The 20878-nt window shown below is 38.0% G+C and overlaps 1 protein-coding gene and 1 long non-coding RNA gene across 3 annotated transcripts in view; one reads left to right on the top strand and one right to left on the bottom strand.

Annotated features, from left to right (window-relative positions):
• LOC139695216 (uncharacterized) overlaps positions 1-13629 on the bottom strand; it is a 155364-nt gene extending 141735 nt beyond the window's left edge. For both annotated transcript variants that reach the window (XR_011702286.1, XR_011702285.1), the window contains exon 1: positions 13517-13629. This is a non-coding gene — a long non-coding RNA (uncharacterized lncRNA). The remainder of the gene's footprint in view (positions 1-13516) is intronic.
• Positions 13630-13684: 55 nt separating this feature from the next.
• Pdk1 (Phosphoinositide-dependent kinase 1) overlaps positions 13685-20878 on the top strand; it is a 29690-nt gene continuing 22496 nt past the window's right edge. Inside the window, exons 1-4 of the mRNA XM_071593893.1 lie at positions 13685-13792; positions 14744-14956; positions 19149-19191; positions 19348-19503. Of these exons, the coding sequence (XP_071449994.1) occupies positions 13769-13792; positions 14744-14956; positions 19149-19191; positions 19348-19503 (436 nt within the window). The 5' untranslated portion in view covers positions 13685-13768. The remainder of the gene's footprint in view (positions 13793-14743; positions 14957-19148; positions 19192-19347; positions 19504-20878) is intronic.

Raw genomic sequence — 20878 nt, 5'->3', positions numbered from 1 at the left:
TCAGCATGGTATGCAGTCGAATAAGCCTTAGTAACCCTGCACCCGAAGTTAACACAGCGAAAGGAGAAAAAGATGACAATGGTGGCTAAGGATTTGAAGTATCACTGGTATTTCACCAAATGTATCACAACAAAAAAGATTTCATAGGCACTATTAAATTACACTATGAACAGGCAAATATTAACTTCCACAACAATAATATTTAGCATGTACTTCGATCTGCACTGTCACAGTGACTTCTGAATTCCGTAGATTTAGGCCAAACGAATGTCGCGAAAAGCGGGATCTTGGCTTTGTACTTAAGCTGCAAAATGTGCAATCTCCTTTTTCAATGCAAACCAACTGACCGACGCCATTCTCGTTCCAATGAAAGACACGCGAAAATGAATTTCGCGATAACGTCTTAGAACACACTAAGGATCAGCAAATACGCGGAGTCATAATTAAGTCCTCAGAAAACAAGCCTGTTCAATGGCACAAAGTATTTTTGCTCCGGGGATAAACTAAGCGATGAAAAACTCGAAAAAAAGTCTTGAGATAACTGAAAATATAGTTTATGAAGAATAGAGTGGGTTTTTAAACAATCTGTTAGTAGAAAGATTCATCGATCCATTGAAATAAACAGCCTAAAAAGAAAAAAACGAAATTAATCAGCCAGTAATTAAAAAAATTAGAAGCATTTGAAGTAAACCACTTGTAACAAGACGTCAATTTCAATTCTCCTCACTGATTTTCGGAGATCAATAAGATCATTTCTACGGCATATCTGGTGTGACTGGCGATATTAAGAACACGTAAATAAAGGAGACGCATGCTAAAGCTTGAGCGTTGAACCAATTTTAACGTCATAAACAGTGAACAGAACAATATCTTTTTTACTTCATAATATTGTGATATGGTAGGCCAGAGGGTAGAGAGCTGGACCACTGACTGTAAGAGCCTGTTTTGATTTTAGGGAACCCTCAGCTCCACACAAGGAGTGTGAATTTCTGGGTAACAGATCTTCCGGGGAAATCATAGACGACATAGGGAAAGGACCTACCCCCCTTCCCTGATGCGTGGCTTTCTAACCCCGTTGGGCTTAGTGCTAGGTGAGCTCTACCATCACCTATTTAATCAACCAGCGGGTTGATTACTATGATTTATTTCCTGACTTAATTATTAGGAGCATTATATTATGCCTCGCATTTAACACGATTATTGTAACAAAGTAAACGAAAGTCCGGTAAGGTATTTAGAAATGAAACAGATCTTAGAAGCATAACGATTGGCTACATAATGACACAAAAACACAAATAGAGACTGTCGATAAGAAGCACAATGCTAAAATTTTCGAATTAAACATTATTCTTACAAATCCTCAATTAGTCAGGAAATAATGAATGAATTGAAATATCGAATACAGAGCTATTTCCTCGGTATTTTATAGAGGTTTACATAAGCGTTCAAAAAGGTTTAATAAATTAATCTGTTTAAATATTAAACATATTACCAATTTAGAAGGCAAATAAAAATCCGTTATATCTTTCGGTCGAAGTATGGAAGTATTGAAAGGGATACAAGGTAATGTCTCGAGTACTGTTTCATGGTACTTAACGGATTGTGTTACGCAACATCGTCGGACGATCATTTTTCTCACCGACTAAGGTTTGTCTGACGATCATGTATCGAAAATGCGAAGATAATTAAATTCAACAGGCCGAGTGAAGTACATTCGTGGTTGCTATTGCCATGCGTGATGGTAAGGACTCGAAAAAAAAAGTCGCAAAGGAATCGTAGCATAGAGCTGCAGAAGGAATTGATCTCCCGCCTGGGAACTGCTGACGTGGGTGACGTTAGGCCGTCCCGCCATCACGCCCCTCTCCCTCTGAAGAGGGGGCCCGCGGTAGCCCTGATGTGCAAATGTCACTCTCCGTTTGGCTTAGATGAAGTGAGCTCCAGTCTCACCTATCCAAGTATCCTTCGGTTTCGCGGTTTAAATGGATCCCGTACCTAACCAGTCCAATTCAGCAAAATATGAGTAAATAGAAAAATAGCAATTCATTACTACCTTCTCGTTACTCCAGGTTGCCCACTGACGAAGAGGTGGAATTTGGAAGAACCCTGAAAACTATTACATTATGTCGTTGATATTGAAAGATAAGACTTTCCCGAGTTACCCACAGCATGTGCGTATGCACATTTTGTCTTCTCACCTAGAGGAAAAATTCATCAGCCTTATTTAAATTCACATCTCCAAATCTATCTATCAACGTGCACTCTCGAGCAGTGCAAAATAGGTTTCGGAATCAAAGAACGGGGACAATCATATCGAAGCCTTAATTAATCTTATCATATGGTACGATACGAGTACTGATAACACTCGTAGTATCAGGCCACAGACGCCCTCCTCTTCGTAAATGCTTCTTTATAAACTAAATTCTTCCTGAACATTGAACGAAACCTCAACCACCGTGCTTCACAAATTATCAACCTCTACATATTAAGTATGAACTTTCAAGAGTTTTCACTTCAATTTACCCTAAATAATCCCCTGTATTATAACAGGCTTTAAACAATTGCGATTTCATATTTTAATTTACAAAAATTATACTTACTGGGAAAATAATGCATGCATTTATAGATAACCTACTAGGAAACACGATGAATGTCAAGATTAAGCCAAACTAAAATCCCGTTTATCCACGTGATGACTTGTACACCTAAGGCTACGTTTACAGGTGGTGCACTTCAAGTGGAGTACACTGTAAATCGAATGGGACGTTCAAAAGTGTGACCCCTTGGCGCCTTTCGTTAAGAGCGAGTTAATGCCGACGCCGGATTTCTCTCGAGCCTGCCTCCATTCTCTGAAAGACGAAAATGACAGCTGACGGCCGCCTCGCCTTGTGACGACTACCACTACTACTGCCATATGTTGGCATTCGCTATACCCACATTGAAATTGCGATGACGAAACACGCCCGTAGTGAAAAATAGAAAAAGAACAATACAACCACCAGAATGTCAAGTTACAGATTACTAAGATATGCTAAGTTACAGGTTTAACTTCCGGGAAAGAAAAAGAAAAATATCATTAACAGTAGTAAAAGTACACGTAACATAAAAGTCGACATATGACATGAAATAATTCACGGCTCTGACAGTATACAAGGGTTTAGTTCTGCAAATATGAATGCCAAATAGCCCACTCGAGGAAAAATAAACGAAACAGACGAATTGAGTGAAAAGAATATCGTCTACAGACGAAACAAATCATAAAGTTTCTAAAACAAATACACAAATACATAGATATAGGCATCCATGAATAACAAACACGGCAAGTCAAAGAGACCGAAACACCGCAATCGCGGGGAGAAAATCTGGAGGGAGGGAGGGCGGGCGAGAGAGAGTGAGAGAGAGGTTAATGAGAGGAAATTGAGGAGGATTGCGCGGGTGGGGAGGTGGGAAAAAAGGAGGTGTCGGAGGGCAGAGAGGAGACAGAGAGAGGAGGCAGAAGAGAAGACGGAAGACGAAGATGGAAGGAGGAGAGAGGGAAAGTGATGGATGTGTGGAGATGGCGAGTGAGGTGAGGGAGGAGGCAGAGAGGGAACAATGACTGGGGAGGGAGGGGTAAAGGATTACGCGAGAGGATGAGGGGGGGTGCAGTGAAGGAGGGAGGAATGTGGGGGAGGAGACCGAGGAGGAGGAGAAGAGGGGAGAGGGTGGGGGTGAGAAGTTTATTTCTGCCCTGGCTCGGAGGCATCGGCAGAATACCTCCGGGCAACTGACGGGAAGAGGGGCAGAGAGGACGGGGGCGGGCCATGGGTGGGATTGGGATTCAGAGGATATGCTAGAGAGAGAGAGAGAGAAAAGGAAACAAGAAAATAAAAAAGGAGCGACGACACACACAAGCTAAGAAATGAGAGGAGCGAGGACGGACGAAATTGTGCAAAACGAAATCGGCCGACAACAATGAGGAAGAGGACATTCTCGGCAAGTTTGCGTTACCTAATCTCTCTTCCTGATAATTACGACTGGGCACATTAGATAATAGCCGCTAGAACCGCACAATATATGGTTTCGACAGAAGGTAAATCACTGACTTCGAACTATACACCACCAGATGTTTAACTGAGGCAAAATGGTGAATGCCAATGCACAAAGGTATTAACGATTTTATGGCAAAATAAATAAACATAGAAGTATATTGAAAAGTACAGTTGATGTTTATTTATTTTGTAGTCTGTCAATGGAAACTGAAAAAACCACGCGAAGCTAAAAGCAAGCAATTTAAAATTTACTTCCAAACTGCAAGCGACAGCTAAGGTAAAGATAGAAGAAGCTGACAGTAAGGGCGAACATCACATATACATGTAATTGATTGCACTTGTGTCATCTAAATTAGGCCGTTGTAGTACCGCGAGACTCCATGTACAATTCTCAGAGGAAAACAAAAATTTAATACTTCCGATTGAAATAATTCATTGATTTTTTTTACTGCCATTGACATTTGTAACATCCAATCGAATGAAATTGTACATAAAAAATTTTAAACTGCGTATTTAGAGCATCGGCAAAGCTTTCAAGCATATGTTTGACACTTACCTCTTAATGCTTTTAAGTTTGAAGGCAAAGTAATTTACCACCTTCAGAGTCCGAGATTCTATCAGTTTGAATCCGACTATAGACCGAGATAATTGTGGGACACTCGGAGAACAACTGGGAGGTGCTCACCATTCTTTCCCACGACAGCCAGGCGTACAACTACATCAGCTCTGCTGAGTATCTTGCAAGTCCCGCTCTTTCACCTGCGGTGGTTTATTTGAGCTGATAGCGTCGGGACAACGTTTCCCTGCTTCTGGGTTTACCGCAAAGATGACTTCTATGAGTTTCGGTGGTGAAGGTCACCCCGTGAGGAGATTTAATTGCATGCAGAACCTCTCTCGTGACAACTTTGAAGCGTACCTGAATCGTGAACCCTAAGAAGTGTCCGCCAACACCTCCCTTCCATCTCCCAACGACTAACCCTCATTCATGTAGGACTAAAGACCCCATTCTCTCCCGAAGAAGGTTCCTGGAATTCGTGGAGTCCGATAGAACGAAACTAAAAGAAGGCGCAACCAAACCATGTCGCAAAGAAACACGCGCATAGTAACCCTGCGGCGCACTAGGGTTCGGTTGCCAGATACTATCAAACTAACCACAATATGCACAAAGCAGGGGTGAGCAGTTGCCAAAAAAAATGTGCACAGAATAATGGTGGAAAGAAATCAGCGAATTTACTCCGAGGTATAATAGTTGCAGTTTCCTAAGAGTAAAACAATGATGTGATTCCTCCCAATCAGTCCGCGATATATATGCTCCAGTTCCTCAACTACGGAAGGTTAATAAACATTGCTTGTTTTCACAACAAGTTGACTCCGATGAAAAAATATATGCAACAGCAACAATAAGTGATTAATTACAATTTTAACCCCAATAAAAGAAGAAATTAATCGGTATTTTTGTATAAACTAAGAGATTTATTTCATAATAATTTTGTGAAGTCACATTGTGGTACATGAAGATACTGGAAACGTTAAAAAAAAGTTACCTATTAATATATATCTCGTTCAATGTTATCTCTTTCACCATATTATGCAATTATGATCAGATTATGCTTGTTATTGAATTATTATGTATAATTTAGGTCATCTCATTTTTACTTTGGTTTAGACAATTCAAACTGATTTCTCCAAAAATTGCAATAGCTATACATAGCTTCTGTAAGAACTATGAAAAAGAAACTCATACTATTGTAAGTTGGAAGTAAGTGGAAACTTGATATTTTTCTTCAAAGAGCAGGAGTCACAGTTTAATTAAATTTCTCCGGATTTCAATAACCAATACATGTATTAATGAATTTCCAGAAAAATACAATTTAAAGGATAAACACAGGAGGTGGAGTAAAGTATATACAGTTCGGATAATAGTTTCAACTTCGCCTAAAAGAAAGAGCGAAAGGGGTAATTCACATTTCATCTGACGGCCCGTCGAATGCGTTAGCATTTTTGAATATGCAATTGATTACATGCACAAACCAAAATATAAAGAAACAGTAAATTAATACTTAAAAAACTTGAGTGGAGAAACCATAACTTGGAAAATACAGTCTCACAGCAGAAAACCTCACATTTTCATGCCCCTTCTTTTTAATGCTATTCTTTACAGGCGGACAACCCGTTCAATGATGCAAATTCACATTATTTTAAGGCTGGAAATCGGTGTTCTTAATTTTTCCATTAATTCCCTCCTGTTGATTGAAACTATTTTCGAAATTTACTCTTACAATTAGTAAATTACTAGCAATAATTCGCGGGTGAGTAGATTACAGGGTTCGTACAATAAGCATCGGGACTGGTTCCAAAAATCAAAATTTATTGCAGTTATCATTACAATTACTTAATAATCCTCAAAATAAATTCCTCCTGCAACGATGCACTTAGTTCGGCGTCTACCACTCGTCAAAAGCCCAATGGAAGTCTGTTTCCGGAATACTATTGAGAGCCTTTGTCGTCGCCGCATGAACCGCCTCGATGGAGTCTAACCGATATCCTTTGAGCTCCTTTTGAGCTATCCTTTGAGGTAATAACGCTGTCGAGAAAATCTTCATCTTCCTGGACGCAGTCCAAAATTTCTTGCGAAATTTCCACCCGCGACAGTTCTTGTTCCTCGCTCAAGACTTTCGGCACCAGCTTCGCGCACACGTTCCTCATTACAAGATCCTCTGTTACAATGAAGTTGACGGTTCCGACTGAAAGGCCGGTCTCCTCTCTGATAAGGGCGATGGTTAAACGCCTGTCAGAGTCAAAACCTTTTTCACTTTGGTCACCTGAGCATCGGTTCGAGCGGTCGTCGGGCATCCGACGCGGTGCTCATCTTCTACGAGCTTCCGGCCTTCCTTAAACATTTTGTGCCACTCAAAAACTCTGCTCCAGCCTAAGGCTTCATCCCCATAACCCTATTTAATGGGTTCAAGGGTCTCCGACGTGGATTTCCCGAGTTTAACGCAAAACTTCACAGCGTAGCGTTGATCGACGGCGCGCTCCATGCTGGCGCGACGACACCCCAACGATCACACATCACAAAAATCCAACTCCTGTCTCAACGCATGCCCGGAGGCGACTGAACTAAATTGCGCCTGAGTAGTGGGGGACACCTCTACCGAGCCAACCGGTCGGACCTCCATCCACAGCTCCGTTGAGGATAAAGCGAACCATGCACGATACCTATTGTGCGGACCCTGTATATCCCGACAAATCATCGTTAATTCTGGGCCACCGCGAAATAACATATCGTAAGTAGTGGAGGGTCCGCAGTATGTTCAAATTACAGGTATTTTCACGATATTAAATGTTTTCAAAATTAATAGATAACCACGTTTATGTTGGGGAAGGATTATTATTATTAGGTAATCTATCGGTTAAGGTAGGTTTTTGGATGGACACAGCTATTAAATCAAACATTTTGTGACTCCTAACAACACACAAAATCCAGCATCCTACTCTATATCAGGTCCCTCTTCATCTCTGAGTACCTTCTTCCTCCCTTCATTCCGTCCAGCATTCCTATCCTGTTCCTTCCCTTTCCTCGTTTGCCTAACATTCTCCCCTCAATCACAGTCTTCAACATCCCACTGCCGGTCAATACCCCCCTCATCCACTTTTCCTGCCTCCATAGGATTTCTCCCAACAAACCCCTCTCTTCACCCAACATACCAAGAACTTCCTCATTTGTTTTCTTCTCTGTCCATTTCACCTTCTCCATTCTTCTCCACGCCCACAATTCAAAAGCCTCTAATCTACGTCTATCCTCCTGCTTCAATGACCACGTTTCCTCGCCGTATATAGCTACGCTCCATATCAAAGTTTTTACGAGTCTTTTCTTAATATCCTTACCCAACTCCCTCCTCCTTGTGGATGCCTCTTTACCTTGCGCAATTCTTCTCCTTACGTCTCTACTACTTTGACCGTGTTTTGGTGAAGGATATAAAAATATATTTTAAAAGTTACAAAGACAACATATATTTATAAAAATATACTCTTTCTTTGTTCCTTAAGAAAATATTGGTTGTTTTTTTCCTGCGAATCGATGAGAAGCGCCATTGTAAAAATAATATACTTTTGTCTCTATAGTGCCATACAGCAGTATAGCCTATGACGGAAGAAGTGGATCGAGATGGTGCGGGGGCTAACGTACTGGTTTCCCACCCAGAGGGCCCGGGTTCAAATCCCGGCGGCGTTGAATATTTTTCAGAGGTATCTGGATCCCTACTTGAGGTGCTTTGTGGAGGGCACTTTGAGTGAGTACGCCGTCCGTCAGATGGGACGCTAAGCTGTGGACCCCTTGGCGCCTTTCGTAAAGAGTAAGCTTATGCCGACGCCGGGTTTCTCTTCATCCTTTCCTGTCCATCCCCTATGGCTCAAATGACCTCAGCTGTCGGTCGCCTCCCCTAAATACTACTACTATACCAGAAGAGGAAAAATCAGCCAAGTATAACTTAAGTAAGAGAAGATTTTCAATTCTGAATTTTACTTCCATCAATTCAAAACAAACAAGATGAAATTTTGTCTCACACGACATTTACAAAGCTAGTTTTCTTGTTAAATTAATTGCATGGATTTAGAAAATAGGCACTCATCACAACACCTTTTTCTTAACCGTCGGACAAGTTTTTTCCCTCTCTTTCCCCTTATCATACTTTCACCTCATTCACCTTCCCATGATTCCATTACCCCCATTAAGTTCTAATACTCCCTAGCAATACCTTCTGCCGACAGATGTACCTTAAGTATACGGGGAGAGGATTCTTCGTTTTAACGTTTTCACATTAAGCAGGCGTTCACACGCTGAAAAATCAGTGGTTACCGTATTGCAGTTACATTTTCCTAACAAATAGTAATAGTTTGGAAATGCTTGTTTCATCATATAAAAATAGAAATAATAAGCTATTATAATTATTTTCCCAATAGCATATTTGGAACAAACACAAATGCCTGTATGCCCGATAACGGCAAAGCTCGTAGGCATAACTGCACATGATTGAAATGAATGCGCACACAACTACGCTTACTAATCAATTAATAGGTGCACTAAGGTAAAGAGGGTGGCTCCAGGGGAAGAATTAAAAAACAGATCCACATCCTCAAAAAGAAAGGCGCCCACATAAACTGGTTTATCAACAAAGCGCGGAGCTATAATTTATTTGTAAATCACTCATCATGTTGTGTACTTGACACAAGCGAGCCAATTTTCTATTATAGTGGCTGATTTCGATTGACCTAGAGAGCAAAGAAGAGGAGTTGTTTCAAATATATGCCAGGGGAGACCTACCTAACGCTAAAAAAAAGCCGAAAGAAAACTACTGAATCTAACTACAAGGGATATTGTTTCTCAAACCTATATGTGGAAACTGCTGGGCGGAATACTGGCCGGAGGAAAGGCACCACCCACGTCCAATGGCTTGAATCAATGCAAACATTCAGGATGATTGTTGTCCAACGCAGCGTTTCGAGAACCATATCAACTCATTTATTTCAGTTTTGAAAGATTTATTCGCCTTTCCTAGAATTAGATGACAACTCTCCATTTAGTAACGCTTACTCTGTGAACAGCATTCAGTTCAAAAGGTAGACGAGCAAAAAACAGCATTTGACTGGCCAAACAAAAGTAGGTATCCATAGGGCCCGGAGACCTTGGCATCATCTTTGCATCTGCAATACATAGGCGATGTAACGGAAGATTCGCGATCTACGTCAACATGTTCTAAGTGTTTCGCATTCGCGTATTCCAACCAATCGAATAATAATGGAGCAGACAACCTATATTAATGAGTGAATTAAAGTTCAAAGTAACAATTGCGTCCCCTTCTCAGTTTCTTCCACCATATGGTCCAACTTCCAAAATGAGAATAAAATCTAGCCACTTTCTAAAAATTCCCCTCTAACGATCGTAGACGATACTCTTCGTAATAAACCCTTTCCAATTTTACTGAGCATCCTTCGTAATTGCCAGAGGTTAGCAAAGCCCTTACATATCCCGGAAGGGAGCAAAGCGTCAAATTTGCTCAATTGTGTGCGATTGCTGTTTTTTTTCCAGTACAAATCATTCTGCTTAATTTCTCGTTAACTTATTTTGTTAGAATAAGGATTTGAAAATGACAACAAAATTTATTTTTATTTATTGCCTTAATCGAGCGAGGTTGAGACTTATAGTCCCTTCTTCCACCTAACCCTTACATTATAGACGTTATTTTGAAGATAATCACATACAACCAAGCCCTAAATGGAAGAAAATCCACCTAGGCGGGAATCGAACCAGCGACCTCTGGGTTGGTAGGCGAAGACGGTTCCCCACCGCCACCGGGACCGACCGGTGAGAATAAGGGCGGAAACTGTTTCACTCGTCACTCGATGGAATTTCTTCATCGTAGGGATAGCAAAAACACAGCAATTCCACGATTAATAATTATTGACGACCATGATTTCGCCAATACTTAGATGCCACCATATGATATCACAAAGTTGTAGCAACAGATGGAAGATAAGCAAATATATTAAATAAACAGGTCATGAATATGTTTTTTTTTCAGGGGTGAAAATAGCCAATAATGTCTGAATGATAATACACTGGACAGGGAAATGCTTTATCTAAAACTCTAATAACAAGTCTAATAAAACGCAATCCACAATCTACACACAAACCTAGAGCTTTTTAATTAGGCGCTTACAATTTCAAATAAAACATTTTATTTGAGGGCTAGTTTAAGGGCCTTCCTTAAAGGTGCAGTTTGAAAGCTCTTCGAGATTAGAAAAGAGGGTCGACTTCTTACAATTTGATTTGATCAAACAAAAATTAAATATGTAAAGAGAAGTAAATCATCACTGTTTTAATGGAACACCTGAAAAAGGTGTTTTCCTCATTTTATTATGTTATTCCCTACTACATTAACCTATTTTCAAATATTTTTATTTCAATGATTAGTATCATTTAAGAGGGAAACAAAAATCACTTCTATATTCAATGTATTCAATTTGTGCTTAACAGTTTTCAGCCATCAAGGAGGGAGTGAAATCCGTTTCAATTGGAATTAATCAAATTTTTTTTCCCAAGTATCATCAATGAAATGCAAAAATTTGAATGATGAAGCCTCTCTCTGAAAGCTGTTTGGTATTTTCTGAAATTTAGAGTTACAATTACAATGGTACAATCAGGTTGCACCAAAACATCATTTATTCCAACTGATGTGAAAATCACAAAATAAAATGTAATGGTATAATAATGGCTTATAGAAGACAAAGTAAGAGTGAACGATTTTTAAAATCATGTCAAATAATGAGTTCCTGACAATTACTATACACACCATTTGAAAAACCATGAACAGGGAAATCAACCCTAAGCTCGGTTTGGTAGGTGATGTGATGTTCACCCAGTTCACACATAGATATGCAGATCTCAAAAAATATATATACACATCCATATATGCATACATAAAACCATAAATACAGTAACCAACCTTGAGATCGGGCCGGTTATCGTGTTTCCCAGGAAGATCTGGCACCCAAAACATCACATAGCTTAGGTGGAGAGGCTTACCCGGGAATCGAACCCAGGCCCTCCGGTCAGTAGTCCAACGCTCTACCCCTGGACTACCGCGACCCATTGTATTCACACAATCTATCATTTAGTTCGTAAGGAGCAACAAAACTCCATTGTTAAAAGAAGGTAAATGATAGGAAGGTTCAAGGAATAAACTAAATTTGGGTAGTATAAAAACAGAGGAAATGAATATATTCTTCATTGAAATTCAAGAATGGTTGAAATTTAAAAATAGTATAACCACGGCTCATGTTTAAAAAAAACTAACTGAAAGCACTATGTCAAGATCATGAAAACCACTGAATCTCTAAAGGAATAATGGTTGAAAATATGAGATTAGTTTTATATTATTTAATAAGCAGCCATAATTCATACGCCATTGTGAAGTAGCTTGATATTACGCACAAAAAGTCATTACAAATACAATATTCCCGTTTTGTATGGGTAATACGCAACATCAAAACATTAAATGGCTTCCACTCGTGTCTTCAGCATTCATTCATTGCCGATACAAATACATTCAACGTAAATACCTAGAAAATGAGTGCGTAATCAGGGTCCCGTAGATTTCATGTTAACTTGTGGTAAAGATGACCAGATTCGATAAATTTCCTACGTAAGGTTTAGTTTTCTTCCGTGTTTACATAAACACCATCCTAACTAAACAATGAAACCCTACAGAAAGGTGTTGTAAAAAGAGATTTTGTTTAAATAAATCTAGAAATAAGATTGCAAGCCAATTGAAGAGCGCGCTCAAAAAAGAGTCAGCATCTACCATCTGTTGTCGTTCCCTAGAACTTCACTGCAATTTTACTTATTCGTTGGCGCTTACTAGCGATAGACGTCAGAATTCCGAGGATTTTCGCTACGAGATTAATCAATGACAATTTTAGGGATTTGCTGAACAAACACGTCACAAGATTTTAACAATAGACTAATGGTCACGTAAAACATTCGAATTATTGTTTACAAAATAATATAATGGGGGCATAAAACTACTTGTAAAACCCGATTTTTACACAATTTCCGTTGCATAATCAGTGCCTAAAGAGTTACCAAATCAATTTCTATAACAAAAATACTTCGACCATTTCTTAAACGAAAATGAATTAAATGTGATCCCGCGCTCGTTTCAAAACACTTGGAGGTCTTTGCTTCCAGGAGTAAAAGATACGCACAAAACATACATGGCAATATTACAGCATAAACTACAAGTAGTTACTTTTCACTAGCCCTAATTACACCAATAAATAAACTGCCAAGTCCGCTGGAAATCAAACTCGACGGTAGATGTAGAATATGATCACACGACAACAGTCGCTCTTTTGTAAACCAATTAAAACATCGAAAGGCACAAAAAACGTAACACACTCCCCCGTATTTAAAACAGTAGGAACCGATAAAACTACCAATATCACACAAATCAACATCATCAAACTAATCAGTCTATCACGTATCCACTTAATGCACGAAGACGGAATTGCCTAAGACAGAAAAACATTGAAGAATAAAACAAGCGAAACAAGAATCAATATATATTTTTGGCAAATTAGTAAATTAAATCAATCAGTGAGGGCTAATATTAAAAAAATGACGACATAAAATGTATCAAATGGACTTTCTAATCTCCACTTTCAAATTTTGTATTGCGAACAAATGTTTCTATTAAGTGTGATTGTGAGAGACAAACACTTTTCTCTGACTTATAATTGCACCTAAATAAAAGTACTGGCCTTAAATTTCTTCTACCCACTCTCTTTCCTCAAAACAATACTAACTAAAGATATTTGATCAATATTAGTATGAAACTTGATTGCAATACCAGGCAAGCAGGATGAGTTCGTGGAGGGTGCGGCCATAAATATGATTATTTCGAAATTCTATTTAAACTGTTACTTACGGCAAGAGAAGCAGTATATCAGAGATATGTCACTTATCACAAAACTCTCGTCAGCGGACAACCAGGAACAATAACAGTTGCGGAAGCTCCTGTCACACACTGCGGCATGAAAGCGGCCATTACGAATCCCCGTATGGAATGTTTTTTACCCAGCAGTCAATGCAAGGCAACATGGCCACTGCTTGATGGAAGTAAACGAATCCAGCCCGACAAAATTGACCGGCGTTGCTTATTGACTGTCTAATTACCGCCATGAGTGATGCCTCCGGACAAATTGTAAGTTAATTGATATTTTATCAACGCTTTTCCTTTATATATCCTCTCAGTTTTCAGAAATTAGTCCCAAATGATGAACCGGAAATCGCAAATTCCTGAGACTAGGGGTCAAGGATCGATTTCGCTGTTGTTCTATTAAGTGTTTACGCAGTTTTCGCAAAATGCGCCTGTTTTGACGTTTCACTATTTGGCTGTCATTGCTTGTTTTCATTGTAATGTTGCACAGCACGTATGCCTTCTGCGCCTTCCCGAATCTTGTATGAATATGTTTATTTACGTAACAACATTTGTCAGTTTGACGTACGTTTCTGCAAATCAGCATAGTAATCGGCAAGCAAGCGTGATAGTTCATGCTGAATGTCATCAAATGGATAATTAAGTGTCTTATCAATGTTTATATTTAATGTTGTGGACTTTAGGGGCAGTTTCAAATTGGTAACCCTATTGTACAGGTGAGTGTCACGGATGTGCAGGATGCAACCCTTGTATGCATTGTATTGTATTTCTTTGTTTTGAAATGTGCAATATCATCGTTATTACTCCGAAACCTATTCCATGTTATTTAAAGGCTTATCTTGCCCTCAGGCCATTTAAAATCGTTTACATACTAAAAAGTGGAGGAATAAACAAATGTCAAATGGTTTTGCAAATTTAAATATTTTTTGTTTAAACTTGGATGGGTGTAAAATAAATAAGATGAATGAATGTATTTTATTAAGTTTTCCTCGTGCAAAATATTAATGCTGTTACTTTTAAGATCATAATAGTGAAATTATGGATCATGTTTGTATTGCTCCCGGAATGATATTTTTTTACGGTCAATTACAGTATATCGTTATAGCAAGAACCATGATAATTGTGTGGTGGTTAATGCATAATTTTAGACGTTTAAATATGTGAGATACTTAGGTGAAATTCACAGTTGTCTCTAATCAAGGTCTCTTATTGCAGAGATTAGCCTCAGCACCTCAGCAAGTGGCCACAAGTGAAGGTGTCAGTGGAGGTGAAATCGTCTCAAGCGAGAATTTAAGCCCTGGTCCAGACTCGTCTGTGGCCAAAATGGGGGTGTCACCCCCTCCAGACCGCTCTCCAAAAACCCCAGCAAAGCGATCACCAAAAGATTACATTTTTGGAAAGGTCATTGGAGAGGGGAGCTTTTCAACTGTGAGTTTAGTGAGATTAAATGAAGTTACCCAAAGAATACCTGAGTATTTTTTATTAATCATTTGGGATGCCAAATATTTCCATTTAGTTGCAAGGAAAGCATCAAGTTTCCTTAAAAATGTAACAATACCCATTCATATATCATGGAATATTGATGTTCCGATTTTTATTTATTCAAGCGGTGGGATTCTGAGACAATTATTAAGTGTTAAGTTAGTTTAGCCTTTTTGTTCAGGAACGTATTCCATTTTCAGTTCAAGTGTTTAATGCATGATTTTTAATTAAACTTTATCACATGAAGTGATATCTACAATTTGAATGTATCATATTTTTTCTGAAAGTTTTCCTGAATTATGAATATCTTTATTTTTAATCTTGGTAGTTAAAAACGTATCCTTTCATTGGAGATATGTGGATGTAGGTCCATCATTTCCTGTTTCCTCTGTCCTTTTATTGGACAGAGTTGTTCAGGTGTAAATGTTAAAATAAGGAGGTTCCACCGAAATCCCATATAGCTACCATTCCATAAAAATTTCATAATTGGTAGTTATAAGTGCACCTTACCGAATGATGTCAAAAATTCGGCCTTGCCGCTTTCATTTTCCAGTAAGTTATCTTTAAAATTTGATGATTTTGCACCTCTCGAATGACAAATATATTTCTCTCACCATAAATATTGCAGGTTAATGGTAAAAAAACTAATTGTCGTTCTGACGAAAAACTGTTGCAATCGCATTTATTTTAGAGTTGTAACAGTGTAAAAATATCTGCACCTTTCCGTATATGTTCAAGTTATTTTCATTTATTTGTGCAACAAAGCACGTACGTAGTTAGGGAAAAGTGGCGCTACTGTGCTCAATTCGTATTGGCAACGCTGTGTGCTAACGAATTCAAGCAAATGTTCTGCAGACGACTTATATTATTATAAGTTTATCGAAGGCCTAAATTGATGAACCTAGTTATAATTGAAGTTCGCGTATGGATATGTATGGTACATTTTACTCTAAAAAACTCGTCTTGCAAAATCGCAAATCTGGTTTGTTGGATATAATAATGGTTGAGTTTCAGACCCAGAAGGGAGGAAATGAAAACCATCAATAAACAGTCATTTATTTGTTGCATAATATCAAATGCGTTATGTTGGTATGAATTTAAAGGTAGCATTAGCATTTAATAGCCATTTCGACCAATTTCGTTGACGGCATATTTCGTTACGCACTGTTAATTATCCATTCTTTCGAGCAATAATCCAAACCAATCAAGTACGTAATGAGTCAGAATTCACGTTAACGTTAGCAGCGAAAATCAGAAATAGGCGTGAAACGATTACGGCTCGCCCAAGAATTGTTGGGGTATTTCAAGCATCATCATTGACAACTCCCAAAAATCTCTGCAGGTCTCATCACCAATACTTTTATTTTGTTCTTACTCATCTCGCTAAAGTGTCACGTAAAATACCTAATTGCATTTCGGTGTCATTGCTTTGTGAGCTATCTGTAGTCCATACAGCTTGTTTCTGAGACTTTCTGGAGAAGGCCGTAGAAGGTGATAAGGATGGCTAACGTGTTGGCTTCCCACCCAAAGGACCCGGGTTCGAATCCTGGAGATGGGAGAAATTTTTCATCGGTATTCTGATACTTACTTGAGGTGCTCGGTGGAGGGAACTTCGAGTGAGTACGCCGTCTGTTGGATTAGACGTTAAGCTGCGGACCCCTTGGCATCTTTTGTTAAGAGTAGGCTAATGCCGATGACTGGATTCTCTCCACACCTCATCCTTTCCTGTTCATCCTTAATGGCATAAATGACCATAGCTGTCGGTCGCCTGTAGAATGGTTAATATTAGACAACTTAACGCTAGGACTGCTGGATGACCTCTAAATAGCTGACATAGTGGCACAATCATCATACTGTATTAGCACACCCAGTGAGGCATTTGCCTACAGTAGTTCACCACTCTTCACTAGCTCAAAAGCTAGGTGGAAGAACTAGGCTCAACTCCATTCCCTTGACATGACCATTAAAGTTTTGATTGCAGTCATTATTGTACTTGCCATTACCAGCAATGAACTTTCTGCATGGTGTGCTCCTAGTTCCTTAAACACGGATAATATATTAGAGTTGGGATATTTGTTACCATATGCTAACTTCCATGGTGCTGCCAACTTGCTTTTCACAGTAATATTATCTTTATAATTCAAAACAAAAAATTACCATATTAAAATTAGTTGAAAACATCAAAAAATATGGATGAATTTCTGGATTTAAAATTTCAGATATCATTATTAATTTTTAGTTATGTGAATTAAACATGGCAACAATAAGAGAGCCATATTTCAAGAAGTTTTGTTATCATCTGCTTCTAAAAATTAGTTACAACCACTAGATACACTTATTTCAAAGAGTAAAAATAAGTCGTCTTGACTGGGATTCGAGCATGGAGCCCTCTAGGTCCTGCCAAGTGCTTTAGCCAGTTACTGAGGCATCATGTTGGACTCTGAAATTGTAAATTATTAATTTGAAAAAAAATGATTTACTTATAATATCCCTCCCCCGACTACAACCTTGACGTGGTGGAAGGGCTTGCACGTTCCAATGACACCTAGAGCTGTGCTGGCGGGAGTAATAATAATTGCTCCTGGTAGGGTCACCCATGCCAGATAGGTTGAAGGTTAGGAGCCAGACGAAAGGTAGTCCACGCGGCGTCTGTTCCTCAGTGAGGCGGCTGCAATGGCGTCTGACCCTAGTGGGGCAGCCAGTAAGTGATGGTGTCACGTTAAAAACACTATAGAGGAAGGCAACGGGAAACCACCTCAATTATCATTCCCAAGATGAATATGATGGTCAGTAGAGAGATTTTGAGTCCTGGCAACTACTATTTTCCTCTACCAAAAGTGTTTTGGACCAGCATGGTCAAAGTAGTAGAGATGTAAGGAGAAGAATTGTGCAAGGTGAAGAGGCTTTCACAAGGAGGGAGTTGATGACAGGTACGTTGAGTAAGGATGTTAAGAAAAGACTTCTAAAAACTTTGATATGGAGTGTAGCTATGTACGGCGTGGAAACGTGGTCATTGAAGCTGGAGGATATACGTAGATTAGAGGCTTTTGAAATGTGGGTTTGGAGAAGAAAGGAGAAGGTAAAATGGACCGAGAAGGAAACAAATGAGGAAGTACTTGGTATGATGGGCGAAGAGAGGGGTTTGCTGGGAGAAATCCTATGGAGGCAGGAAAAATGGATGAAGTATTGACCGGCAGTGGGATGTTGAAGACTGTGATTGAGGGGAGAATGTTAGGCAAACTAGGAAAGGGAAGGAACAGGATAGGAATGCTGGACGGAATGAAGGGAGGAAGAAGGTACTCAGAGATGAAGAGGGGCCTGATGTAGTCCAGTAGAATGCTGGATTTTGTGTTTTGTTAGGAGTAATAAAATATTTATTTGGTAGTTGTGTCCATCCAAAAACCTACCTTAACCGGTAGATTACCATAAAAAAAACTTTTAATAAGCATTGATTTATGCATTAAAAAATCAGACTCAAAATTGGTGCATTTTAATGCTGATTAGTGGATTACTCTGTTAAAGTTAACTGTCATGGCATCTCCTGCAGCTCTTTGCCTCACCAGATAATTCAAAACAGACTTTGCATAAAATAATCATGCATATTTTTATAGACTATGAATAAATGACAAATGATAAATTGGATGGTTTGAGGCTCTACTTTGTTGGCAGTTAAATAGGTAATGAACTATTATCAACAGTCATCGTGCAAATTAATATAAGTTTTTGTAAAAGGTAAATTTAATTTTTTCTTTTGGTAAATTCTTGATTGATTTTGGAGAAATATTTCCTAGATAGAATATTTGTCACCATTTGTCAGTGGGAATAATTAAAAGATCCCACTGCCAAATGGTGACAAATACTCTATCTAGGGAATATATATCTAAAAAAGCAATATATTTAATTGTTTTCAAAGATTTTGATGCAAATGGTGGAACCTCCTTAAATAGAAATTATAGTGATTTGTGTTTTTGGCTTTAATATATATCTATTAAAGTTTGTTCAAGGTTGAGACAAATATCTCAGGGCTGTATAAAATAAGATAAGGGGTTATTTCATCATTGGTAATGATCATAGTGAACCAATTATATACATTCTCGATGCAGGTTCATCTCTTTACAATAGTATCCATTATTTTCAGGTGTACTTAGCAAAATATATTCACACTGGAAAAGAGTTTGCAAGTAAGTTTTAATTAATAAATAAACCTGTTTTTACTGCTTTATTTAGTGTGGACATATAAATCAAAATTTTTATCAATTTTCATTTTAATGCTTTGTATTTAGATCTTTTTAATTGTGTAGCACTATTTCTAATTTTTATTCATCACTCTATTACAGTTAAAGTTTGTGATAAGCGTCACATAATTCGAGAGAAAAAGACAGAATATATTAAAAGAGAAAAAGAGGTTCTTAACTTACTAGCCAGTGTTCCTCGGTCAACAGCTCCTTTCTTTGTAAAACTTGACTGCACATTCCAGGACGTTAACAGACTCTGTATCCTTTTACCAGTCATTCTGTAATTGTATCCATAAAACTTAATTGCTTAAAATGAATTGAGGGATGAGTGATTCAGAGGTAAGTGCATACTACTGAAGGGATAGCTCATCAGGTTAAACATATTATAATGTGTTAATTGTTTTTTTATAAAAATTCGTGAGTTGTTTTATGGCAAGGTTTGATGTCATAGATTACCTGTGGTCGAGCATACTGTACTAGACTGATAGATCAGGAGTATGATCAATGTCTAGATAGATTACCATATTGTATATTATTAAATATTAATTTGAAAAACTAATTTGTGAAGCACCCTATGACTGCTTTAGGTAAAAGATTAATTATTAACATATTTTTATGTGGAAAATTCTCTTTATTATCATACAGTTCCATCTAAACCGAGTGAAAGAAAGAGTTTCAAGATGATAGTTATGTGAACGTTTTTCTGTTCATTATACTAATTCTGTTTGGATGCATTATTGTTTTTCTATCAATCAATAAAGAACCACAAGTATAGTTGTAATCAGGTTTTGTGTTCTTTTATGTATAATAATTTTTAATATCAGCCAAGATGGTGTTTATAAACTTATGAAAGAAAATAGTTGCAACTGTGCTAATCATCATCTTTGAAACTTTATTCAAATATGATGAAGTCATTGTTAATTATTCAGAAGCATGAGGTAATGAATGTAATTAGGTAGTTGCTGCTGACATGTTTATTATGAAAAAAATAAGCTTTTCATGCATGCACTCCAGTACTTTTTTTTAATGCAACTGGTAATATTCCTATGCAATCCTGGTTTCAGTGTTTAAACATCATTATCAGGAGTGGAATGCACTGTATGTCTCTTATAGGCAAAGAGAGAAAGAGAGGATGTGACAAAGGAAGAAATAGGAAAGTGTTTCAAGGAGTTAACTCAATATAGGCACATTCACAGTCGCACTACTCAAGAGCAGAAATCTCATGGGCTTGATACATCATTCAAATTTCACAGTGCATTTTTAATATTTGAGAATTTTAAAATTAGTGTTAAATTCCTTTTTGGAAGTTAGTTTAAAATTTTGTTGGTGGTTTTACGAAATAGATACTATCAAATCTAATTTTTTATTAATTTTCTTTTGGGTATTTGCAAATGAATTTTAACTCATTTTTACTTTCAGCTTTTTTTATTTTTGGCATGTGAAGAACGATTATCAAAGGATATTTGCTCAATTAAATATATATATATATATATATATATATATATATATATATATATATATATATATATATATATATACTCATATATACAGAAACATATATAAGGAAAAGGGATAGAAACACGTATAAAGGACGAACACAATAGAGGTGGGGAAGGCGGAATCGAACGGATCA

Source organism: Hetaerina americana, unplaced genomic scaffold (genome assembly GCF_022747635.1).
Source record: "Hetaerina americana unplaced genomic scaffold, ioHetAmer1.1.p SCAF_1, whole genome shotgun sequence".
NCBI lineage: Eukaryota > Metazoa > Arthropoda > Insecta > Odonata > Calopterygidae > Hetaerina > Hetaerina americana.
Note: the sequence above shows the minus strand (reverse complement) of the source record. Positions and strands in the feature narration are given on the sequence as shown.